General features: G+C 41.7%; 1 protein-coding gene across 4 annotated transcripts in view; it reads left to right on the forward strand.

Annotated features, from left to right (window-relative positions):
- The window catches only part of MED13L (mediator complex subunit 13L), a 171939-nt gene that overhangs the window by 60707 nt on the left and 84709 nt on the right, over nucleotides 1-26523 (forward strand). For all 4 annotated transcript variants that reach the window (XR_014931986.1, XR_001558545.3, XM_015878154.3 and 1 more), the window contains 2 exons: nucleotides 17388-17472; nucleotides 21570-21653. Coding sequence is in view for 2 of the 4 variants with exons in the window: in XM_015878154.3 (XP_015733640.1) it covers nucleotides 17388-17472; nucleotides 21570-21653 (169 nt within the window). In the remaining 2 variants the exon portion in view is untranslated. The remainder of the gene's footprint in view (nucleotides 1-17387; nucleotides 17473-21569; nucleotides 21654-26523) is intronic.

A 26523-nucleotide genomic window follows, 5' to 3' on the forward strand; every position in this document is an offset into this window, starting at 1 on the left:
CGTACTGAAGAAGATTTTATGTCCCTTGGAAAGATGTTGGAGGAGTCAGTAGTGTTCTCTTCAGTCCTCCTGGTTGGGGACGGGGACGTGAGAAGGAAGAAGAGAATGAGGCAGTTGAATGAATGGCTGCAGGGATGGTGTCAGGCTCAGGGTTTTGTTTACTGTGGTTTACTGTGCACCTTTAACAGACTGAACATAGGGTCATGAAATGAATGCAACTGACCAGAAGGGCAAAGATGTTCTGGGCAGCGAGCTGGCTGGGATGATCACTAAAGGTTTAAGCTAGATGTGGTGGGGGAAGGAGCCGTAGTTCTGATTAACAGAAGAGCCAGGGAAGCAGGAGGAAGGGGGAAAAAAAAAAAGACTGGAAACAGCAGGAAAAAAACCCTCAGATTTGTCTGAAAGGAATTTTAGTGGCTCCACCAAGAAGGTAATCCAACTGATAGCTTGGGTGAAGACCTTCTACACAAATGCATGCAGCATGAGAAATCAGTGGGAAGAGGTGGAGACTGTTGTGAATATGGAAATCTGCAACCTGGTTGCTATCACGGAAGCATAGTGTGATGCTCTGCACAACTGGAGTAGTACAGTTGAAGGCTGTGAGCATTTTTGAAGGGATGGGCAGGGTGAGGAGGATGGGGGCATTGTAGAATGGGTTGCCCAGAACAGTGTAGAATACCACCCTCTATGCAGGTGATCAAAGCCAGGTTGGATGGTTATGTTATCATGTCTTCCTTTACTAAATGTGGTACACAAATTATATGATTATTTTGTCTGTTTGGAACTGTGTAACTAAACAGTCCTGTAGTGCCTGGAGAGGAGGACAGGATGGTGGCTGACTATGGGCAGGGTGCTGCGTTCCTTACAGCCTGTGTTTGTAAGGTGGTCTCCCATGGGCCCCAAGTGAAATGGTTTTGGCCACAAACCCATCTGGGGCGGAACATTTGTCCGTGTTGCAGAGCCAGAATGGGACTCAGCACATTTAAATTGCTGGGAAGCTTTACTAAGGAGATGCACAGCAAAGAATAACTAGGTTTGCAGGAGCTTATTGTTAAGACAAGCGGCTGGGAGTGAGTGAATCACCTCATAGCTACGTGTTTTGACTTTAGTAAAGACAACTGATTTCTGATTTTAAATTAATTAGTTAAAAAGATGTTCAAAATTACATACAGCCTGTTATAGTTCTGGTTGCTTGTTGTGAGCCCTGCTTATAATCAGTTGCATCTCTTTAACACCTTTTGAAAAGTCAAGGCCTTTTGACATTCAAGATATGGTTGATTACTTCTAAAGGCATTAAAAAAAGAAAGAAAAAGCAACTTTAATAATCACAGTACTGAGAATTGTCTGCAGTTGGTATATGTTGTAGATTTCTCAAAGTATTTAATCCCAGGGCCTACTTAACTAACTCCATATGGCTGAAAGCATGCAGTCAGCCTTTAAGTGGGACAAAGAGTGTTGGAGTCTTAATGAAATATGCAGTAATCATCAGGGCTGTGCCAGCTCTTTACATTATTTCACACTGCTGCCTTGAAACAAAGAACAGGATGTGGCACATTTAATGCTTTCCCCTTGAAAATTAGTTGGAGTAAAGTTCAATTTTTAATTCAAAAGGCAAGGAAAGCTGTTATGGAATTAAAGATGTGGATGCTGCCCAGATGAGCTATAAATAACTGATCCGTGAACAGCAAAACCTCTCTAATGCTCAAGGAAAGATAAATGCACACTGCTACAACAGCACACTTATCTGAAACCTTTTCTCTTAGTTCTGTTGGACTTTTTCCTGCTAATTTAGCTATCAAAAAAAAAGAAAGAAAAAAGATAATTAGTTAAATTTAATCAAACTGGGAGTTAAAAATAAGAACTGTTGCTTGTAAATACAGTTGCAGCAGCATTTAGTTTTATTGTTAAAAAAACCTTGTCTTTGCAGTGTATTTTGCTGTTGGCACTTTGAGTGATGCTCGTGCCCATTGGGGTGGCTTACAACATACTCTGCCATGTTCTGCATGGAGAGCAGATATTGATATTCAATTCTCTGGATTGAGTATCTTCAATTTACTGCTTAGCTTCAGGTGCTGTGTTTGTACGACTAGTGGCTGTAAAATTGACTCCACTTGTTTCAAGGCAGGTGTGCCAGTAAGTGGGACTGTATTCTTACTCTGTAGTTCCCGAGTCAGTCTTGAGGATGGGGTGGCAGCAGCTTTTTGGCTGGTGGAGGGATGCTTCTTGTCAGGGATCTGCAGGTGGGATCTTCCAGACACGTTTGCCTGTGGCTCTTGTAGATGCTGAATCCCCCTGTTCTAACTTCCATCTTGAGCTGCTCAAAAGACAGCTAGCATCCATAAGGTATGTTAAAAATAACATAGCAAAGAGCAATAGTTGCTGTAGGGCAACTATTCTTTTTTGGCAGAACTCCCAAAGTGAAAATGTTGTTATTGTATTGAGGTAATATTTCAATCTTGATAGATTTGAAATTGCTTTTGAGCTTCCTCCCTCCCGTTCTGTTGTTTGGATTAAAATGTATTCTGGTATCCACTGGGCAGGCTGCCAGTACTAAATTAACAGCTTCCATTGAAAAGCCTTTGTGCGTTGCAAGGTTCCAGCAGACAAGTTTGATGTGAATATCTGAGTTTTGAAGGTATCTTTCCTAAGCAGTATGAGTACATAAAGTATGTTTTTAGAATTTAAGTGCTTATAGAGCATTGTGTAATATTTTCTTGAATCTATTTGAAAATCAATTCAATATATTTAATAGTGGTGGAGAGTAAAAGATCTTTTTTTGTTTAGATGTGTGTGTAAACAGACATGCATACACCTTCCTTTGCAGCATGGCATTTAATAAAGAGCTATTGGATGATGTCTGTCACTTCCACTTCTTTCTTGATTTGAAGGGTAAAAATAAACAGTAGTTAATTTTTCCTCTTAGTTAAGCTTAGTTAAGTTCCTTGTGTAAAGCTGTTTCTCCAACTTGTTTGTAAGTGAGCTTGTTTAGTACACCTCTCCTTATACACCAGCATCTCAGGTACCTCTGCTTTCAAAGCGTTCCTCTTGAAGCATTTAGCAAAGTAGGTGAATAATTCTTTGCTGTAGCACATCACTTAAACTCAGACTTAATCCCTTTCTCATTTCATAATGACTTGTAATGGGGTTGGTCATCTCAAATACCCATGTTGCAGGGCAGATGGTGTTTGGCTGAGCTTGTTACAGAAATGCATCGCTGCTGTTTTGAGTTGATGACTTGTAAGAGTTGCTGAGAATTAAGTAAACTGTAAGTTCAAAGAAACTTTGATTAATCTTGTCAGGGCTTTGCTTTTGGCATCCTGTCCTGTCATCCATTTGGTGTCAGGGCAGTGTCTCCTGCTAACAGACATGGGCACTGAGTGCTGTCCTCAATGGAACTCATGCTGGAAAGCACCAACCTAGAATCCTGAAACAGAAATGAGGTGTGTGGAGGCACCTTTAAAGGCCAAAGTGGGGATTTAAGCCATTTGTATTTCATAAGCATCTGCCTCCTCAATTATCTTCCAAGTATTACTATGCATACAACTATGCTTTTTCCCCTAAATATCTCTGGTGTGAATGAACAACTCTGTGTTAGTGCTGATGTAAGTTGTCCTCGGCTGGGAATGTGGGTCAGGAGAGAGCATGGCCTTGTGCCTCTGGAATGGCTGGGGTAAGGAGCTGCTATCCTAATTCTGCAATTAGGGCCTTAGCATTTCCAATGTAGTAAAGTCTGTGAGGATGGTTTCTGCACAAGTGTAGATGCCAAGTGCATCTGCCAGAGATATCTTGAGCTAATGCTGGCAGCGTGCAGTGGAACAGCGCAGCAACTTTTAAGTCTTTGGGGCTAATTTGTAACTGATGGTGTGTTAGAAGGCATTTTAAAATATATAGAGACCAAGAGTGAGATGAGTGGGGGAGATTTTTCTTAAATACAGAATAAATATATCATTCCTATGACACCTTGTCAAAAGAAAAGACGTTCAAAGCAGTTCTTGTGAAATGCAAAAGATGACAGCAGTGAGAACATCATGTATACATTGCCTTACAGATTTGCTGAGAATTCATTGCAAATTTGTCAGGGATTGGGAGAATTTTAGGTATAAAATGCTGCTTTATCAAACTTGTTTTCCTATCACAGCGTGAGTTTTACTTTCTGCTGAAAGATATTCAAGTGGAAGTTAAGTACTTGTTAAGTAATTTGTCTGTCTCTTATGGTACCAGATTTGGATGAAATTATTTCTCAGGCTTAAAGGTAGGAACTTCATGCATTTTGTAGCACAGTTCTGGTAAGGTCAGTAATTTGGGTGACTTAAATATTGCATAAATGTACATAACTGTCCAGCATTATCCCCGCTAATCTGATCTGAACTCCTTTCTAAAGTCATTGATGAAGCTCACCACTACTGTCGCTGAGAATCAGTTTAGGAAATGCAGGGTTAATGCTGGCAGTAATGACTTGGTTTGCTTTCTTAACTCAGGGTAGAAGTGGTTCAGTTATTTTAGATATTTGCTCTATAGAGATCCTCTATAATTTTAGGAACAAGCTGCATATTGACCATTTGAATGTGCTAATGCTTCTATGCAATGATGATAATAACGATTAAATATCTTAAGTATTGCTTATGTGTAAAGTTAAGATCATTCTGCTTCTCGATATCCTTTCTGCAAAATGTTAGTGAAGTCTTCATTTGCAGAATTGAGTTTGTGGTAAAAAGTTACTGCAGCTATTTGGAATAACTGTAAGGTTCTCTGCTTAAAGACAAAGGCCTTACAGGTTGTGTAAATCTCCAACATTCGAGGAAGAAGGAGTAACAGAATAAGCGTAATTATCAGTGGTGTTAATCACTGATTGATCTGTTGGTTATGTTTGATAATTGCTTTGGACCAGATTAGAGTGCATGTACTGTAGCAGATTTCCAAACAGGATATGTTTCTGGTTCCTTTAGATTCTCCTTGGGGGGAAAAAGAAGCAGAGCTCGGCCTCCTGGCGCTTTTTGGCTGGCAGCCTCCTTTGCTGTCAGATCGTTTAAATGTTACAGGGCAGTGCAGTGCATTGGCCAAGGCAGATCCAGCGGAGCGGGGATGCCAGCCTGACATTGGGTTTCAGATGGGGACTTCTCATTGTTAATTTACAGTTAAACAGAGCTTTGTGAGAGTTATTTAGCAGTGATAGTAGGAGTTGCTTGTTATGTCCATAACATGGTGATGCCAGTTCGGGGGTGGCTTTTTTGCTTCTGAAATTAGTAGGTGAGAATTTCAGTTTGGCTGTAGGCATGTACTGAGTGAATAACTTATTCTTTTTTAATGTAAATTCAGCTGAGTTTTGCCTATGTGAAGAGCAGGTACGGTTCACACAGGCAGTCTATTGGGTATGTAGCTGAAGATGTACTTATTTCTTTGTCATTAAGATCCATGACAGAAAAGGAAAATTACATCCATTACAGTATCTTGATTCTGACATTCTGACAGCAGATTATTCTATTTATTTATTTATTTTTGTCCTGCATTTGGAAATGATCCCTGTCTGAATTGCTTGTGAAATTCCTGGAGCAGGTTTGGGCTGATGCCCTTGAAAAGAGGCTGCAGCCCACAGCGAGCACAGAAGGTCGCAACCCCCCCGGCTGCAGTGTGAGCTGATGAGCAGTGACATGGTCTGTGTGGCCAGCCTGAGTGGGGCACGAGGGGACTGCTGGGACCACCACGTCAGCTCTGATGGCAGCAAAGTCTCATGTGTCCAGTGAGACCCTGGGCTGGATGCCTGGCAGCGCTCTGAGCACAGGAGCTGCAGGCCATGGCTGAGCATGGGGTACTGCTGTGAGCAAGGATCACTTTGCCCCCTGTCCCTCAGATGGTCACACACATCTTATTCAGTTCCATTTGTTTCTGGTGTTTCAGCATTGTCTTCACTGTGTTCCCATGAGCTTGGAGGCTACCATGTAAGCCCACCTGCTTTTTATTACCCTTGGACCTTGGACTCTAAGTATGTGGCGTTACAGGAGGGATAGGCTTTTCCTTGAGGGAGGATCCATTCTCATATTATTCCCTGTTGCTGAGCTGTTTGGAGCTTGCCAGTGTGGCTGAGTTCATCCTGGTGTTGTGGCACTACTTAAGTAACCACATACAGCACCTAGGAATCTAAGTAAACAGGCTTGATGTCCCAGTGAACAGTGGCTTGAAAGCAAGAAATTAACATGGGTCTGCACCCTTGATTTCAGTATGTGGTTGTGAGGCTGGTGGGTGGAAGGCAGGGCTCCAAGGCTGACCCTCTTTTCCTCAGTTGTATTTTTCTATGGGACACTTTTCTTCCATCCGTTGTTTGCAGTATCCAGAGAACTATTCCATCTGCCACAGAGATGGCTGTTATGGAGCTGCCCTCGAGCTAATGAATTAAAACCAGGAGCAGGAGCACAGCATGCAGCTGCCCCAATCAGAGCACTGCAGCACACCTGATGCACTCAGCATTGATGCCAGTGGGAGATCCTTGAGGCACACCTTGCTGTGTGGGCTGTGCTCCCTGTTGGATCTGAGGAGTTGCTGTTCTTTGTATGTAGCAAGTGAGGTGGTCAGGTATGATGAGGTGTTAGAGTATCTCCCAGAGACCAGGAAAGTCATAGCTGTGGAATAACTTTCTCAGTTCTAAGATGTCAGGAAAAAAAAAGATTTGTTACTACTTTTATTCAGCTACTAAGTAGCCATTTGAGGTTTAGAGAGATTTGAATAGCAAGTGCTTCTTTATATATTACCCCTCTTTGTGTGTTCTCCTTTCCCCATAAGTGCTGGGGGCATAGGAACAAAAAAGTATTTAATGAACGATGATGGAGAGCAAAGTGCAGAGATACTGCAGGGAAAAGGTTGTCTCCTCATTAGATTGAACAGGAAAGCAGGAGCTACAGATAAGACTAGGGAAAATAATCTTAAATCATGAAGGATCAGATCTGTCCTGTTTTCTGAACCAGTATAAATATTGGATGGCCAATCTGAATGGAAGGGTATGGATTTTCATGTGGAATTCAAGTAAGTTTGAAGAGGGTGGGAACACTTTAACATTTTACAACATTAAGTTTCTCATCACTGAATTCATGGGCTTGGATAATAGAATATTCCCTAAGACCAGAGAGAAGTAGGACAGTTCTGAGGCTTCTCTTGACTGAACTGAGGGGCACTGAGAGGCCCTGGGTTTCCCCACTGGGCATGGAACACTGTGTGTAGGCTTGGGCTGGCAGCACAACAGCTCAATGTGCAGAAGTGCCAGCTGCATCTCTGGGTGGCTCTTCTCTGTCCTGGGGGCTGAGGTGGCACCAGAAGGGCTGGGGGCTGCATCCTGAGCCATGTGAGAGGCCTACATCCCATGTAGAGTATTGCTGGCAGGTGTCCATGGGCAGAAGTGCATGCTTGTTCCCCAGTTGCTGTGGGCTGTCTTGGCTTAATCAAAACCACTTGGAGAAAAGCTAAACTGTTTGGGAAAAAGATTAAACGAGGGTTTGACTAATTGAAAATGAGTAAAATCCCGATTTCTCTTCATCCTAAAAGATGTAAACTGCTTGTGAAGTCTGGGTGTGCTTTGTACTGCACTGTATTTCTATCTGAGCTAAATTACTCGTTCCTTCCGTCTTTGCACGTATATACAGATAAAGTAGATTAACTTCTAATCTTAACTGCTACCTTAATAAAACAAAGACAAATTTTCTCTCTGTTCCTGGAGTCCTTGAAGAGCAAAAATTTAGAAGCATGTATGCAGTAATGCAAGGGCAATGTGCAAACCTGATTTTGCAGACGTGAAGTCCTTGCAATTTCCATGCTTCTGTTGTGCCTCATTTTAATACAGTAAGTGTAATCAGCAAGTCAAAAAATAGCTTAAATAAGAGGAGAAGGAGGAAGGAGTTCAATAGGCATTGCTGGGTGGGTGCTCAGTACCTGACAGTAAGGTATGAACTCGGAAACATCTGAGGTATTCTCAGCCATGACAACAAGGTGAGCTCAAATCCTGTTGTATTTGGTGCTGGGAGGTTCCTCTGTGCAGGTAGCAGTCCAGTAAAACAAAATGGGTGTAGGCTTTAATGAAGTAGTGGTCTTTAATGTAGAGAAGCATTCCTCAGTTCTCAATTGAGGCATACATGTTCTGTTTGAGATTTGTATGGGAGTTGCTTGTTCTTAAGTTGGCTTTCTTCGACGAGTTCGTCTTGTTTCTGCAATGAAGATTTAACAATTTATGACATCACATTAATATCCATGGCAACAGACTGTAAAGTGAACAGCATCTTACATTTGCATTGCAGAATCAGCAGTGAGCTCCAATGGAAACATGGAAAATAACTTGATGCTTAGTTTGTAATTGTGCATATTTCTAAGGATCCGTGTGTTTCCACAATGAATTCAAACTACAGTAGTTCCAGTTGTGGGGTTTTTTTCCTATCTACAGTGCTTTGTACTGCATTGGAACTAAGTTATGCCACTTTGGTTTTGTTTTCCTGTAATCCTTTTTATTTCAGAACAGAAATATCATAGTATCATAGTATCATAGTCTCGTGCGGGTTGGAAGGGACCTTAGAGATCATCGAGTCCAACCGCTGGGCTTCGAGCCTCTTGTGTAGCAGAGCGGCACTTCTACCACTTGCGCCACAGGGGGATTCGAACCTGGGCCTCCAGTGTTGCAAGCGGCATTCCTACCACTGCACCACCAGGGCACACGTACCCCTTACAGTTGGTTCTGGAGGTGCACCACAGGACAGCATTGTATCTGAGCAGTGCATCCTCGCAGTGCTGCTGGGCTATATGTGGCTGAATTAGACTTCTGCTCCTCAAGTATGCACAGAGATTATAGCTAAACCTATCACTTGGCTTTGCTTCTTCAAACAAATGAACAAAACAACAACGGTGCCAGCAGGGATAAATTTATTCTCACTTATTTTCAATTACTTTCTCCTGGTGTACTTGGGGGGGTGGGCAGCGTTCTGGAGATGTGCTTCTCTTGCTTTGCTTGGCTGTGTTGTTTTTTCAAGTGAAATTGCTTTAACTTCTCCTTCAAGTTTTTCAGTAAACAAATTTGAAAGCCAATTTCATACTTCGCTGTGTGGAGTATTATAGTGAGCTCCAGAAGCTAGGTAGGAAAAACAGCAAAATAAGCTTCAAAACACTGTTTTCAAGTGGTGTGTAAGCAAGAAGCAGATGTTTGAGCAACTCGTTTTGAAAATAGGAGGAAGGCTTAGCATGGATGTTCTGTGTGTTATGGGATTCGTGCTGCGGTTTGCTCCTGCAGCCATCCGTTATGTGTCTACATGACTTGATTTGCCATTAGAATGGGAAGATACCTTATAATAGTCTCCTGTATTCCTTAATTAAATCAAAATGTAGTGGTGTTACAACTTCCATTGGGAAGTCTTTTCTATTAGCATCAGATTAAAAGCATAAAGGAAGAGAAAGGAAATAGTAATACAGGCTGTAAGTAGTTCAGCTATTGCAGGAAGTGTGAAATAGGAAGAAAATGGGCACAACTTCAATTATTATGCAAAAGAATGAACTCAGATTTTGGATAATTGAAATCCTCATACTGGTTAAATATAAAAGCACGCTGCCAGGATGGGAATGTCACAGTGGTACAGACAGCAGGAGGAGCACCCAGCACTGCTGGTTTCATTCAAACAACTTCCCTGTTTTTCTTTCCTTAACTGTAAATTATCAGTTAAAGACTGTGGCAGCCTATAAGCATGTTGTAAAGCTGAAAATAAACTTCAGCAGCAAGCTGACTTCCTTAAGGGCGATGATATTTTTCCTGTCTGCACATGCAGTAGTTGTACAGCAGGAATGCCTGAGCCCCAGTGATGTGTAAGAACTGAAAGGCTGCATGAAGTTGCTGTGTTCTCTCTCCATCTTTTCCTGGCATCTCATACTTCTGTGTCCTTGTGGCTGTGAGTGCAGTGGCCTCAGCCAGGGGCAGCCCTGGATGGACCCCGTGGGTGGCACTGGCTGTGGGGTGCCTGGGAACACTGATGGGGTTGTGCCTAGGAGAGCTGGATGGGGGGAGGGGGAAGGTCTGTGTTTCATAGAATGGAAGGGTTGGAAAAGACCCACAGGATCACTCAGTCCAACCAGGTCAGGGCTGTGGTTCCAAATGGGATCCTGTGGCTTGAGCTGTGCATTGACTTTGTGTGTCTGGGCAGACTTGTGGTTCCTTTCCCTTTCCGGGCAGAGATTAACATGAGCTGTTTTTTTCTAGGAACACCTTGGCATTCTTGTGCAGATGCCAGCTCCCCTATCCTTGTGCTCCCCTTGCATCCAGCGGAGCCCCTCTGCCAGGTGTATGGGTAGCATAAAAATATCTTGAGAAGAAAGAGAGCCCCCCATTCTGTTTGAACAGTGCAGGGAGGAAGGGTTCACTGATGCAGATATAATTTGGTAGTTTTATTTTCTTTGAACCTGAACAGATCAAAAGGCAGACGTGGGGGAGCTGCAGCCTGTTTGGGAAATGAGGGCTGCTGGAAGTCACTGAAAATGGGAGCAAAGGAAGAGGAAAATGGGAGCAAAGGAAGGAAAAAATGAGAAATTTGGAGGGTGTAGAGATGGCTCTCTGGGAGGTTCCTTTGGCTTGCTTCTAGGATTCTCTGAGAAAACTACTTTTTATTTATCTTGTGACAAAATACTGCGGAGGGAAGTTAGATGTAATGGAAAGTGAAAAGTTCAGAGATATGGGAGGAAATGTGGGAATCTGCCCAGAAGTGGTCAGGGAATGGAATGGGCTGCCCAGGGAGGTGGTGGAGTCACTGTCCCTGGAGGTGTTTGAGAAGTGTTTAGATGTTGTACTGAGATGTAGTGTAGTGGGACATATTGGTGCTAGGTGGATGGTTAAACTGGTTGATCTTAGAAGTTCTTTCCAACCTCGGTGATTCTATTAGTGTGTATGACACCCACAGCCAAGGCGCCGGACATCCCTCCATCCTTGTAGGTCATCTTCACTATGGTCATGTTGGGAATTGGGTTTTGGCTTTTTGTCTCTAGAAAAGAGCCTTTATGACAAATATGAGGTAGTTTTAAAGTTAAACTACCCAAAATAAAAAAGGGGGAGGGAGTAAACAAAACCTTTTAGATTAGGGATTTGGTGGGGTTTTATAGAGTGTGAGAGCAGGTTTTACACAGGACAGTGTAAACAGCTTAAAAATTGTGCCCTCTTTATGTTCCTTGTGGTCTTTCTTGGGATAGCACTAGTGACTGTAAAAGGCATCCAAAGCAAAACCACACAGCAAACGGAACCATTCTGTTTGGAAGCACGTCTCTGAAGTGAGCTGCACAACTTGTTCTTCACTCCTACATGGAAAGCTGAAATGTTTATACTGACTTCATGGATTGTAACTTTGGTTTTGGAGGAGCTGGATATTGGCCTTTATTTTAGAGTACTTAGAAATGACCATCTGTAGGACAAGGAGGTACTGGGCATCCTAGGGGTGCAGTTTGCTCCTGGGGCTGTGGAACAGCACGTTGATAACCATGATGCTCAGCATCCCCTAAATATCTGGTCTGTGATGTCTGACCAAACAAACAAAAACAGAGAAGACCATGCAAGTGTGGAGGAACATGTAAGTGTGGGAGAGGAAGAGGGGATTATTTAAGATTTAATCAATAGCTTGTTTAAAAAAAAAAAAAAAAGGTGGGGAAATGAAGAAAGTGCTGCTTTGAATTAGTGCTAACACTAAGTGCAGATACTTACCTACCATCTGTTTTTTTTTTTAATAGATAGTTATTATGCTAATTCCTGTTTCAGTGTGCAACACCTAAAACGCTGTAGTATTCCTGTCATATCCAGCAACTGTTGCACTGATTTTCTTTTTGTGGTCTTTGGCTCTGCTAGAAAATGCTCATTTTTACACAGCAACTTGTTGGCTGTAACAATGCAGAGTTGGGCTGTGTGTGAGCAGCAGCCCCCACTGGTGTTCCCTTCTTGGGGCTGCAGGGTGGTGCTCACGTGGTAATGGATGCTGAGCTGGCATCTCCAGTCTTGAGCACTCCTTGGATGGACCCCGCGTGTAGATGGACCTCCTGATAAGTTCTGTATGTAAATAGATTAAGACAAATGGATCATTGCAGCGAGCGTTTCATCTGTGTTGGTTCTCTTTGGCTGATGAATTGACTTCAGGCTGTGCCAAGATGGATTCCCCGTTCTGTCAGAGTAAGCAGTACAATTTCCCTACGATCATAAGCAGCGCAAGGAAATTAGATCTCTAAGTGGGTTGAATCTGATTTAGCAATAAGTCAATTTAATCTCTAATGACTTCAGACACAGATTTTACAAGGTGATCAATGGCAGTATAACAATGATCAATCAATAGCATTGCATTTAATTGGATTTTTATGGGAGTAATATAGTTTTTCAGAATTAATGTACAATTGCATCACTCTGTTACTCTTTCAACTCAATTCTTTAGAAGAAATGCTGGTTGCTCTTTGAAATACTGTTTGAAGACCACAGTTAATAAGAATTGAAAAATGAAATGCTTGGTTTTAGTAATTGAATTTCTGATTTTGTTTGAATTGTTTGGCAACTACGTCCACGTGTGGGAGGAGAGCCACGCTCTTCATACTTCATGATGCTCAGATAAAATACCAGAGAGTCCCAGGGAACGGGCACTGCTCTGAATAGGAATCCCAAGTAGCCGAGTAACTCCCTGTCCTCAGCAGTTTGACACTGTAATCTTCCCTCCAAGTAATCTCCTTGTCCCATGCGTCCTGCTTTAATCTATCAGTATTTCTGCAGCGTGCAGCAAGAAATTGATTTTCAGTAATTTTAATGGCTGAATAACTGGCCCCGTCCCAGAGTGTTTTTTCATATTTGCAGTGGCCAATGTGGTTACTGAGCTCAGTGTTCTGGATAATAGGTTTCATTAGTTTTGATGCCTGAGGTAAAAAAGCAGTAGGTGGGAATAAAGACTGTTTTTGATGTCTAGACGTTCGTTTCAGCTGTTGCTGCAATACGATACATTAAAAGGAAATATGTAACATAGCTCTGAGGAAATATGTGTTCTTTGAAACTAATTCTACTTTTAAACTGCATAAGGCGGTGTGACCTGAATTATTAAAATGTGGGTGGCTGAGTTTCTTAAAGGTATAACTATCTGTGCCGTGCCAGTGCAGCCTCAACTTGCTTTTTCTCCTTCCTTCCTCTGTTTCTTTTAAGTAAAATATGTCAGTTTGGTCACTGAAGCAGAACAGAGATCTTATTATCTTTGCAGTGTCTCTGCTGGGAGACCTAAAATTATTGAAGTATTTGCTTTGATATTTTGCTGTGACTTTTCTCCTTGAAATTTTTATAATGGCTCTTTTCTGAGAGCGTGGCTGGCTTCAGAAAAGTCGCTGGATGCTTTGAAGACGTTAATGTCTGGAGTCTGAAAATAAAAGGCTCCAAACGCGCTAAGTTGCTCGTTAATATATGCTTAAATTATATATTGACAATGTGAGTCTAAATCACCGTGCTTGCTTTTAATTTGATATATGAACATCAGAACAAATGTCCTGTTCATTTTTGGAGCTAATAGAAACAAAGTGATTAAAAAATGATAACAAACATATTTAAGAGCATTACGTGAAGATTGCTGATGAATTGCCATTCTGCACTGAGTGGCAGATATTGAGCAGCTCAATCATCATCGCTTCCAGTGAATGTCAAACGTGCCTTGTTGCTTTTTGGGTTTTGTTATTAATGTCTCGGTAATGAGAAGTTTGTTCTCTATGGGACTCTGTGTTTGGGAAGCAGTGCGTTCTATTTTCTTTCGGGTATATGAAGGAGGTTTCTGACCTTCCTGTAAGCACTTGTGCCTTGGAGGATGGGGATCAGCAGGTGCCCTGCTGGAGCTTTTCTTCTTCCTTCACAGCGCCCTGTCAGTTTGCACAGAATTATTTTTTGCCATTGTAACAGTTAATAAAGCATCACAAAAGATTCAGCTTTCCTACGTGAGTTCTAATGGCTGTTTACCTTTTCACTTTCTTTGCTTTTGTGGATTGCAGCAATGAGGCCTCTCTGGATATGAACAGAATGTTCTCGTAGGAAACAGGCTATCTCAAAACACTTTAAGAAGCTGAAAAATTCACACTTCTCTTAGGATCCATATGCTTCTTCAGCTTTTTTATCCTTGCTGAATTCTAAGAGTGTATGGTGAGAACGATGTAGTAGGGGCAGTTTATAGGCATCAAGTAAATGGCAGAGATAGCATCGTAGTATCTTCCTTTTTTTTCCCCTCAGAATCCAGATTTTTAGAGACTGAGTAATAATAGATTTAGTTATAGATTTAGTTGTTTATTTTGGGAACTTATTTCACTTCAAACAAACACATGCTGCAGTTGCTTATCTGTGTAACAGATAGTTCAGCAATGGCTTTATCTACCCAGGTAGTGTAGACTCTAAGAACAGTATAGATATTTAATGCTCTACTAAGGAGGTAATTTTATGCTATTGTGAGGACTGGACACTGTCTATTGTTCTGATGCTCTGGTATTTTTAAAGCTATTGAAGAAATGGAATGTTTAAGGTGGTGACCACGTTAGTTATTGGAGCTGGAAGGAGCAACACAGAGCCATTAGAGACTGCTTGGTTCCACTTGCCTGGCACTGCCTTCTAAAGCAACTATTGGGCAGTTTTGTCCCACTGGATTTGCTGCTTCTGCACACTCTCATTTCCATGGCAGAAGCAGCAGGGCAGTAGGCACCTGCTCTCTTGTGCTTTTTCTTTTACCCAGTCTTTGCTTGGCTCCTGCCCTAATTTCTAATGTCATATTGGCTGCCTCTGAAGAGAAATTTTTCTTCTCTGATAACAGGACGTATATTTAGGACAGGATATGGGTACTTGGTGCAGATATGTTTCTGAACCGTACAGCACCTGCTTTCTGTAGCTGTGGGCCTGAGAACATTGCCAGGCAGTGCTGAAAGACTCCTGGGGGCTCAGGTTGAAAGCAGTCTTGAGAGCCTTACAAACCATTGTGTAGACAGACAGACAGCAACAATTATTTCCTAGTCTTCAATCTGTGTAAGGAATTTAAAATATTCCACTGCTAAAATCTAAATATATTGTTACAGTGTGAGAAACCTTGCAAATGGTGCAGATCGTGTAAGCCATAGCACTTTGCCAAGCTTATCACCGCTCTCCGTTTGCAATTTGGAGTTGTGATCTGTTGCAGTTATTTAAGGCTTTGTGTGATGAAGAGTGAATCAGGAAGCTGGAGTGCAGGAAAGTGCCATGCTGCAGATCTGATCCCCCTGGCCACCATTTATTGTATAGGAAAGCGTCTATAACGACATCATAGAATGTCCTGGGTTGAAAAGGACCTCAAAGATCATCCAGTTTCAACCCCCTGCTGTGTGCAGGGTCGACAACCAGCAGCCCAGGCTGCCCAGAGCCACATCCAGCCTGGCCTTGAATGCCTGCAGGGATGGGGCATCCACAGCCTCCTTGGGCAACCTGTTCCAGTGCGTCACCACCTTATGAGTGAAAAACTATGACGTGTGCCGCCCTGCACAGCCAGACCTTCTCCTGAGCATAGTGTAACAGGAACACGGCTGGGTCACTGTGTGGAGAGAGGTGATGGCAGAGGAGCAGGGCTGCAGAAAATCTGTAGCAGGCACAGCTCATGGGGCAAAGAGAACACCGGTAATGTCAAGCACCTTGCGAATTGATAGCAATGTTCTGTAGGGTTGTGTTGGTTTTATCTTGTAAAGCACAAAGCAGTACAATCTGATCTTATTTCTTCTGGAGATAATGGCAAAATTCAAGCAGTTTTGAGAGGTGGAAAGAGCTCTTCTTTGAGTCCCATTCATTCTGTTGTGTGTACCTCGGACTGGAAAAAAAAAAAAAGAGGGATAGTGATCTGTGATTGGGAACGTCAGAACTGGCTGCAAGAAGTTCCCTAGGAAAGTATGGAGTACATTCTTGTCTCTCATTTTGCATGAGGTTCTTAAGGCAGATACAGTACTTGTTTCTGGCACCTGATGCTCTGATGGGATTAGTTGAAACTTGAGCACTGCCCAGTGCTGTGTAATAAGTTTGTTTTGCCTGATATTAGAAGTTCTACCCATTTCCTGATAATGTCTGAAAAACTGAACTTTATTGAAACATGGATCTTCACAGAAATGAAATCGGATTGTGGTATCCCTCATGCCTTAGCATGTAACTTCTTAGCTGGTGTACTTTAGAGTGGTTCAGTTTTGGGGTGCAGTATTCAGTAGGGTGACATGGGTGCTAAGGTGTTCAGTCTGTACAAGGAGAGAGATACCGTTACCAACATGCGTGTATCATAACATCCTGTGTTCACAGCTGTGTACCTTAAGGTTACTGCGAGAAGCAGAATACCAAATGTTGATGTGTTTTGGGGGCTTGGAAGCTGCAGTTTGGAGACTGTTGGCAATGCTAACATTTTTTATAGAGGAAAAAGTTTAGAGTAAGCTGTAGGTAGATGATAATCTCTGCATGGTAGATGTGTTGTTGGACAGTTCCATCCTTTCAGTTGGCCAAGGAGGGCCATTAAGGATTCAGTCTGTATCATGTTGCCAAATTTTCTCTGCATTTCAAACAATGGACAGGGTATTCCTAATCAGTTGAGATGACAGAACTCAAATAACAAATCCACTTTCTTTGACAAGGTTATTTCACAGTTTGCATTTACTCTGGCAGAGGTTAAATCTTTTTGCAGCCAGGAGGTGCAGATCCTGGTACAGATTGCCTTTTACTCATGGTAGTTCTGGAATTCAGCATCAGTGCCATAAGGACAGCAAGTATCACTGAGGTTTGTGCATCCTTCATGTCCTCACTCCAGTGAGCAGTTTATGCTGCACTCGGCTGTGAGATATCAGTAGTGTTTTCTACTCCCATAAATCTCTGCAGTTGTGAGATCAAGTTTTCAGATTTTAGTTTGGAAGAAAAAACTGCTGTACATTTTCACTGTAATATTATCAGTCACTGGAGTGGAGGAACCTCACTTGAGCGTGACTGTGAAAGTTCAGTAGAGTTCTTCAATGCTTTTAAGTTGTGTAAATAGATTTTAAAACCTTTAATGATTCACTTTGTTTCTTCTTGTCTCCATCAGCATAGAAATTCCAAAGGGTCTGTCAGCAGTTGTGGCACAGTATGATCATGAGTTCTTCACCCCCTGCTTTTAATATTGAATCCTTTCCTACCAACAAATGTTTGCTTTTATGGAGTTTTGTTGCCTTTGTTGTTTTATTTTCCCCCCACCATTGAAATTCAAAGTTGTTGTCTTTAGCTAGTAACATTTACATGTCCTTTGGCAAAGCGTTCAGCGGTTGAAATAACTTCACAAAACATGCTGCTATGGGGAATTAAAGCTGTTGGAGTTATGTTTAGTGCAAATGTCTGTTCTCTGTTCTGAGCATGTTGATGTTTGTTTGTTTTGTAGTGGTGGAAGAAGGACTGTGGGAGAATGGTCTTTCCTATGAGTGTAGGACCCTGCTCTTCAAAGCGATTCATAACCTTCTGGAAAGGTAAGAAACACTTTATTGCACTCGAATGTTTCATTTTTGCATTGACCAAAATTCAAGATGTTTATGTACCATTTATATTATTATCGATCTTAACATGGATTTTTTTTAGAAGTAGAAGTTCACTACAGAAATGAGAGAGAAATGGATTTCTGAAGTCAATTAGCCTGGTAATGCATCATAAAGGGCTGTGCAGACTAAATACTCGTACAAGTAACATCAATACGTTTGTCTGCTTGTGTTCATGCCGGGGAGCTGTTTCAAAAGGTTAAAAAGTTTTTAGAGAGGAGTGTTTACAGAGTATAATTATATCTGATCCCTGACCCCTTTGAGATTAAATAATGCACATCTTAACAGCTGTTACTAAAAGACCTTAACTCCGTTCCTCCAATCATCCTAATGACAGGCATGTTACCACTTGGCTCAATTTGTACACAATATTCAGGGGGTGGTTTCACAGTTCTGGCTGCCCTAGTGTGATCTAACATTGCTTTCTTTTGTCTTCATTATATGTATATAGTTTGGCTACAGTTATTCTGTGATTAGTTAGGATACTTGAAGCTTTTTTTCCCTTAAGCCAGCTAGCAGCTCTTATGCTGAAGACAAGCTTCTTTGTTCGTCCTTCAGTGTTTGACACTGCAGCTAGACTTGTGCATTTCATTCCTTCTCTGATGTTGCAGTTCCTCAGGTCTTCACCATCTTCCTATGTTACATTTCAGTTCTTTTTATGTATTTTTAGATCTCAGGTTTAAGTGTCATTAAACTTTCCCCCCCACTTTTTGAATAATAAAATAGAACGCATCTTTCTTGTACCACTGTGTTATAGTTTATTTGCAGGATGTAGCAAGACATGTTTTTCTCGGAAAGTAAGCTAATTGAAAACACTTTCATCTTGTCTCATTTAGCATCCTGTTTGCTTTGATCTGCTTACTAGTAATCAGATTTGCATTATGTTCCTGAGGCTGTGTTTCCATGAGCATAGTAACAGTGTCCCCTTGGAGATCAGTACCTGTTTGTGCCCATAGCACATTAACTCCTATGAGCATACACAGGTACAGGACCAGACGTTGTACTTCTTATTTCCTGTTTCATTGCTCTTTTGGGGGATTTTAATATAAGTAGCAGACTGCTTAAAGCAAATAAAAACCAGTGAATAAAATCACAAGAATTCCATTCTCAGTTTCGAATGGTCGCAAGTTCTGTTGTCACTTTGTGGAGTGAAAAATGCATTTTGCACATGCTTGTTGATCTCTGGTTTCCATCCTGCAGTCTTTAAAGTTGGGCTCTTAATGGATGTTCTTATTTCTTGCAACACTTGAACCTCGTGGAGTAGAATGTGTGAAGAAAACATCAGCAGCAGCAACAGGCTGTACTGAGAGGGGTTGGCAGAGTAGTATCATTTATATTTCTATCTCGTAATATCATTTCTGTTTCAGCTGAGAGAACATCCCTGGGCATCCTTTCTTTCAGCAGTGGTTGTTGGCATTCTGTTGGTCAACACACACCCTTGGGTGCTTCTTGGAGCATCTATGGGTGCCCTGGAGCCCCAGACTTACCCTCTTGCCCAATGGCTGAGGCTGTCATGTGCCTCTCTCTGTGGTGACCTGCTCCTTGTGCAGCCTGCTCTGGTCTGGGCCAGAGGCCGTTAGTTGTAAGTTTTATAATGCACATGTTGTCAAGGTGACTGCAGAGGTGGATGACCAAATATCTATCTGTTAGCTATCTTACTTCCAGCCTGAATAAATAAATCAAGGCACAGATTTCTGAGCCTTATGCCCAGGTGAAGGTGTGGTTATTGGGGCTGTGCAGGGCTGGGAGAAGGCTGAGACTGGGAAGGGGAGGAGGCTTTATTTTTGTTTCCTAAGTACCCAAATCATCGATCAGAAGCTCCCATTGATCGGCAGGAAATACAAATAAAGATCCCCAGAGCTGAACCTCTGTTGGCTATGATAGAGTGTGCAGAAACACTGCAGGCTGCTGTCAGCCTGCCCTGAAGCTCCATAGCCCTGGGGCGGCATAGCGGTGCTGCCTGCTGTCCCCAGCAGCTTGCTGCCTTCCTGCTCAGAAAATGTTGAGAAGATCTGAGGAAATAATAGTAGTATTACATACTAGTATTCAGTGCTATTTTATAATCGTTTGTATGCCCTCATCAGATCATTTTATTTTAGAAAAGTAAAGTCAGAAATACAGGAGGTCAAGTGGCAGTGCAATGTTTTAATAGCTGTGCTACTTGAGAAGAAAATAGCACTCAGTCTTAACGAGAGGAACAAGCCAGAGAGTTCAGAGTATTTTATGTTTCCATGTGATTAAATAACTGCTTTTAAGTGTATACTTATCTGGGTTTATGACCAGCATTTTTTTTTTTAACTCAAGTTCATTGTTATGGCTTAGTGCTAAGGGCTCCAGTTACTGCTGAGTGCTTATGGAGCAAAACCTAATTCAATGCTGTCATTAATTGTTCACTCGGCCAAATCTTTGAAATCTGTGTCTCTGCAATCACGCTTTGCGTTTCATATCGGATTATGCCTTGAACAAGCTGAGGTTCATCTCAGCGTGTGTGAGGGATGGCTCATTTTTAAGGCCAACTTTGCCCATGAAGATTGTCTTCTGGGAAATTAGCATTCGCTTGAGGCAGTTAAGCCCGCTGTCCTGAGACATGATGATGTGGCATGAAAAGTGTATGGGGGGGTGGGGGGCTTAAAATTATACTTCTTGCTAGTACAGATTCTTTTCTTTAGGCATCTGATATAAACCCTACTTCCTTTGTTTTTATGAAGTGTGCTGACAGCGAAAGGCTTTCAGACAGCAGCTCTTTCCTAGGGAAACACTGAAGAATTTCTTCTTTCCTGCCAGCAAAAGAGCAGTGTCTTCAGATCTTTGGTGGTTTAGCTTCCAAATTCAGTTTAGGATATTGAAATACTCAATTGGAGTGGATTATTTTTACTCGAATAGAGAAATGGTGTATTTAGAATATTCTTCGGCCCGGTTTTAATTTCTGAAAAGTTTATACAAAAGAATTAGGAACAGGCTGGAAACTATGTTGTTCCATTTCCTATCTGGTTTAGATGTGCTTTTAAAATATACAACACAGTTTTTCTAAGTTTGGAAGAATGTGCTTTCTTGGATCACATGGTGTGATTCCTTTTGGTTCATCTGTTACAATTGCAAGAGAAATAAATGGTTGGAGAACTCTGAGGAATGGAGAGGTGTCCTTCTTCTATCCAGGGAATGGAATGGTATTTGGGTGTGAAACACAAAGAGAAAGCTTATATATTGCCTGTAATTTGTAATCATGTTGTAATATGAACTGCTAGCAACAACCAACCAGTTTCTTGTTTTCAAAACTTGTCGTGATTAATGCACAGTGTGCTTAAAGTGTTTTGGTGTATTGCATGTGGGATTTATAGGTACAGGTGGATGTAGAAGGTCATCAAGCGCATCTTCAGCTCATCAGCCTAAACTGATTATTCATCACTTTGGATTCTCCCTACTTTTTTCAAAGCCACAGAGCCCACCATTCCTGGCAGTATGTTTTGCTGCAGAGGGGTTTTCTGAGAGAGGAAACACTATCATAGTTACAAGGCCTGAAATAATGCTGTGGGTCATGTGAATAGAAAATGGTTCATTGTTAATTTTGGGTTAACATAATTTCCTGTCATTCATATTCCGTTGCTAGTTTATACTGTCATTTTCATGTGACACATACAGGAATGTGTGCTCTTTGTCATGGAGTTGCAGAGAAATGCAGTATAGAAAAGAACACGTTCTGCTAATGGTCTTTATTCAAGAAGGGGGGGTTTAAAAATAAGGCAATGCATCATTCAGCAAAAAAAGGATGGTGTGGAAGAGAAGAGATTCAGTCAAAGAGAAGGGCAGAATGTGTGCGTGGATATCTGCATTAGTGCCTGTGTCATGGAACTGCACAGTGACTGTGACCAGTGTGGGGAATTTACGTGGAGCTCTGAACCCAGAGCTGCTGAATTGGTTTTGGAATGAGGGAAGACCAACTGTTTTATCTCCTTCTGTTTACTGTCTTCCAAGACTGCTTTTAATTACATCTTAGGATGTAACTAGTAATTGTTGATGTAATTATTTTCTAGGTGCTTGATGGATAAAAACTTCGTGAGAATTGGAAAATGGTTCCTAAGACCCTATGACAAGGATGAGAAGCCTGTTAACAAAAGGTGAGATGATCGTTATAACTAGTACTGTTCTTGTCAGTGTTATATTTCACGTGCCAATAAGTTGGTGCTGCCTTTTGTGGATTGTTTTCCACCTTATTTATCATATAACAAGTAAAAACATAGACACTGTTCACATCAGTAATACATGGGAAGCAATTAAGTAATTTCAGAACTGTTGGTGATGACACTTTGAGATGATAAGGTGAGCGCAGTGTTTGACTTCTGGTTTCACTGAAAGTTGCCAGCCTTGATGTACAGCTTTCAGTGATGGGGCAGGCTGACTTTGGCTGATGGGTATGATTCTCTCGCAGCAGGAGAAGCATGGAAAGGGGTAACTGTCTGCACTCACTCACTGCTGTTTCCTCTCCCAGCGTTAAAGGTTACGATGTTCTCAGATCTTCTGGTACTTGCATTTATAGTCGTCGGCTAAACAACTTCTGTCAAGAATAATCTGAGTTAAGCTGAAACACAGATTTTCTAACGGGAATCATTTTGACAGAACTGGGTTAGGAAGTGACTAAACATGCAGTTATGCTGGGAGATTTGAAGGTAATGAGCAAGTGGAGAGGAGATGGGGTGGCAACTTCTTCTTACAGCGTATCTAATCACTGCAGCGTGACTGAGGGCAGCTGGAGGTACAGGTGGAAATCAGTCTGTAGCTCAAACCCTGTGCCTCATCTCGCTGTCTTGCTATTGGTACAATGAAATATTACAAAGCATTGCCTGCATTCTGTGACAGATTGTGTTAACCATGGCCATGCAAACAGAAGTTGTTCTTAAGATACTGTGTAGTAATTAGATGTGAGTGCATTATATCTGTAAAAACTGAAAGCTTCAATTTAATGTGAGGATCTCTCTTTTGTGCTGCTTAGACTCTTCGTAGCTAGGCAGAGTTGTGCAGTAACTTCTGTGACTTCACTCTGAGCTAACAACAAGAAGCTGTTGAAGTAGCCAGTTTTGTCCACGTCTTCCTATGTCCTAGATGGATGTAACCCACTGCCCCCTTGCATTTTCTCTGCTCCTTTTCTCATCACAGCAATATCTGATTTTCTGGAAGATGAGCTCCCAGAAGTGGCACTGGATTGGTGCTGGGTACTTGGTTTGGTATTACTGGAAAAGTGAGACAGCTCCTTTCAGCAAAAGCTGTTTGTTTATCAACTTCACTGGAGCCTTAAAACACAAACGAAATGCATTTGTGATTCTTGTGTTTATTCCTGGTGTGCGACAGTCTGGGAACTGAAGCATCTGATGCAGTAGACAACGTCTGTCAAACAGCAGCAGCGCTGACACAGAGGGGAACGTTGCTTTAGAATTCTGGGAAGCCAGCAGGTTCTGTTTATTTACACGTATGTGATACCAAGTCACTCGTACAGTGCGCTGATCTGCAGGGGATCTTTATGTTGGTTTGTCATGTATGTACAATATACACATAACACATTTTAGAGGAGATAACATTGCAGAAATTAACATTGAATACTGAAGTGATATTTAAATTATTACTATATATAAAATGGCCTTTTTATAGGGAGTTTTAGGCTTAATGAGTGAACTCTTGATTTCAAGAAGACAATAATTGTTATTGGGTTTTAATTAATGAAATTAATTGTCATTATAGGTCCTATGGATGTATAGAGTATTTTTATTTATTTCTAAGAGCATTTATGGCCTGGTTTGAGATAGCTTTTGTGTTTTTGAGGTTGGTGATTTTTCTGTTGTAACCATGTCATTAGAATTGTCTGATCTTCCTGAGAGGTGGGGTACAGGCTACAGAGGATGGCAGAAGGGTCTGTATCAGACAGTGGCAATAACAGCAGGAGGCTTCGGGGACTAATTTGTCCTGACTGTTAATTTAATCTCTGGTGCTTTTTTCATTTCTGTCTCAGTACAGCACAGTAAACTGTCTTTACATAAATGTATTAACATTTATTCCACATAAAGTCATTGCGAGACTCCTGCTTTAAGCAGCAGCTTGTAGATGGCACAGTCAGGAGCAGTTGTAAGATGAGCAGGGCAGCTGCAGGGGGTAGGTGTTTTAGCACTGCTGATGGTAATGCTTTCGTGGCTGCAAAAAGTGATGTTGTAAAATACCCATGTAAATATATATAATACCAGAAATCAGTTGAGGTCTGTGCACTGATTAGGTTGGAGTTTGGAACCGTGTAATCACGTTGGAAAATGTATGCAATGTTGTCCTTGGCTGGAAAAAGGTGTATGTACGTACACTTTTTTTTTTTCTCCCTGTTTTGAATACATGAAAAACTGATCAGATATCATTTGGACACAGGAATGCAGGCAGTTCTGCAGTCTGGATTTACACTTCAGCCAAAGTTAATCTTCAATCTCAGAAATCCTGGATGACCAAGTTCATCAGTGTAATCAGTGGGTTGTGGGCTGGGTGTGAGCACCCAGAGGAGAGCTCATGCAGCTGGCGTTCACGGAGCAAATCCATTCAGAGCCTGTGATTTTTGTGAATGGCATTAAGGGAGAAGGGTGGGGAGATATGTGAGTTGAGAATGAAGTCAAAGATGAAGTGGAGCGTGGCAGTGGCTTGACCCACTTAGTCCTGAGATGTGAAAAGGAGGCCTAGGAACAATGGGTGACCTTCTTGGGCAGCGTGAGGAACAATGTGCCAGATAAATTCTTCTGCTCTGCTGAGACGGGAGGGAACAGCAGAGGGAGTTAAGATCCGTATGCAATTGTTTTGCTTGCAGTGGGATCCAGATGCTTTTGACAGGAGATTTAACGCGGTGCTTGTGAGTTTTCTTTCCCAAGCATCCTTTTTGTTGGTAGCACTAGTTAATAGTAGGTGTCGCTTGTTACGTTACGCTACATGGTTTATGGTCTGTTCTACATCAGTGTGTATCTGAAATATGTTCCCAAGTGACTGCTGGAGAATGCTAACCTTGCTTATTCGTCATCACAACTGATAGAAGGAACTGATAATGCTTTCTGCTGTGTTCACAGTCACTTCCCAAGTTTTATATGGGGATTTTGGATTGCACTGCTACAAAATCTTAAGAATGTTGCTTATGAGGGAAAAAAAAATCTCACCATCTTATTTCAAGGTCTGAACTAGTGATTTCAGCATCTGTGTTGTTGGTGTGTAGGAGAAAATTGGGAAATAATTTATATTGAATTGCATGTGCAACTTAAAAGAAATTAAGCTATTTTTTAAGTGACTCGCATAACTGGTGGATCCACTCCTCTTTTCCAAGTCTGAATGTTCTTGCTTTTTCTTTTATTTTTTTCAAGAGATGTTCCATCAGTAACGTACTTGGAAGTACTTCTCTCATTACAAGAAGTACCTTTTCTCATTACTAGGAGAGAGAGCTGAAAGGTCAGTGTTTCAGTAGCCACATTGCCTTTCATGCACTTGAAGCACTGCAGGTGGAAGAGCGAGGTGCAGTTAGGCTGCTGTGAGATAATACAGTGCTGTCATTTCAGTTTCTAGTCATTTTTGTTGGTTACTGTTCCATGTGACAGTTGATCTTCCTATGGCACTGGTAGAAGTCTCTTAACTACAAGCTCGCAGTGTCCCACTAAATAAACTATCCTATGCTTTCACATGTCAGCTCCCTCCCAAGGTCTGAGCCCTTGGAATTTCCCTGGTTTAGCAGAGTTCAGTCAGTACATCTGCACCTCTGCTTTTTGCAAGCACCACAGTGGGGCACTGATGAGTGCCATGGAGAGCTGAGTGCTGCGGGTGCTTCAAGAACTCAAAGCAGTGCTTGGAAATCATCGGTGCCTTGGGTTTCCTAGGAGTGTTTGTAGGACTTAGCCCAGGAATACATCTGATCAGCGATAGCACTGCTGGCATTGAGCATTGTTTCCAGGTAACGCTGCAAGCTGCATTCTTTTTGCCATGCTAGGAATTCGTGTCAGTCAGTTCTTTATCTGAAAGCATCAGGTTTAGTGGGCCCTGGGGAAAGCTGCAGTGAGGGGCCAGGAGAGCCTGGAAATGAGTGGCACTGATGCTGTGTCCACTGCTGAGGTTGGGCTGTGTTGTGTGGCGCTGCTCAGATAACGTCTCCTGGCAAATGTTCTCAAGGTGATTCATTAAATAATGGCAACAATGAGTAGAAGCATTGCAAAACGAGTTAATTGATGGTGCAGATGCAGTGCTGTCAGAGGGGTTCCATTAAAAAGGGACTTTTCTGTCTTAAATTCCACAGAACCATTAACATAGTTTTGATTCTTATTCTCAGAAATCTTACTTGTGCATTTGTATTTTAGTGGTGTAAAATAGATTGCAGTGATGTGGTTGTGTTCTTGAAAGCTGTGTTACTGCAGCAGTTTATAGTGTGTATGGCATATTGAACCCAACCAGCAGCCTCACGACCGAGGAAAGGCTTGCAAGGAAAACAGTCTGATTTAATTCTAAATCAGGTGTGATTTATTCCTGACTTGTCAAATAAAAACAATAGAAATACTGAGTAGTGAGAAATACTGCCTATTTTTCAAAAATTATTCCCATACTCAAAAAAAAAAAAAAAAAAAAAAAAAAAGCAACAAAAAACAGGCTTTTCTATTGTAGTTGGAGAAGAGGCTTAGTTCCCTGCCAGGGGTTTTTTATACCTTTGAGGTTTAAATTCTGAAAAGTAATGTTAATCTCTGAGGTTTTTTCTCGCTCTTACGGTTTCTGCACCAGGCTGCTGTGTTATGTGCTGTGTGTTTGTTACATCCAAACCAGCAGCCTTGTGTACTAAAGCTGATTTTACCTTTCAGCATTGGATAATGCAACCGTGGGAATGTCTTCATGTTTAGCCAAAGGAGTTGGTACAAAATACAGATACAGTAAACTTAAGTGTTTTTAATGCTTGTTCTTTTTGCAAGAGATAATGTTGCTGATATCAGTGTGCTTAAACTTCTG

Source organism: Coturnix japonica, chromosome 9, assembly GCF_054131305.1.
Source record: "Coturnix japonica strain WE chromosome 9, WE-NBRP24, whole genome shotgun sequence".
Lineage (NCBI taxonomy): Eukaryota > Metazoa > Chordata > Aves > Galliformes > Phasianidae > Coturnix > Coturnix japonica.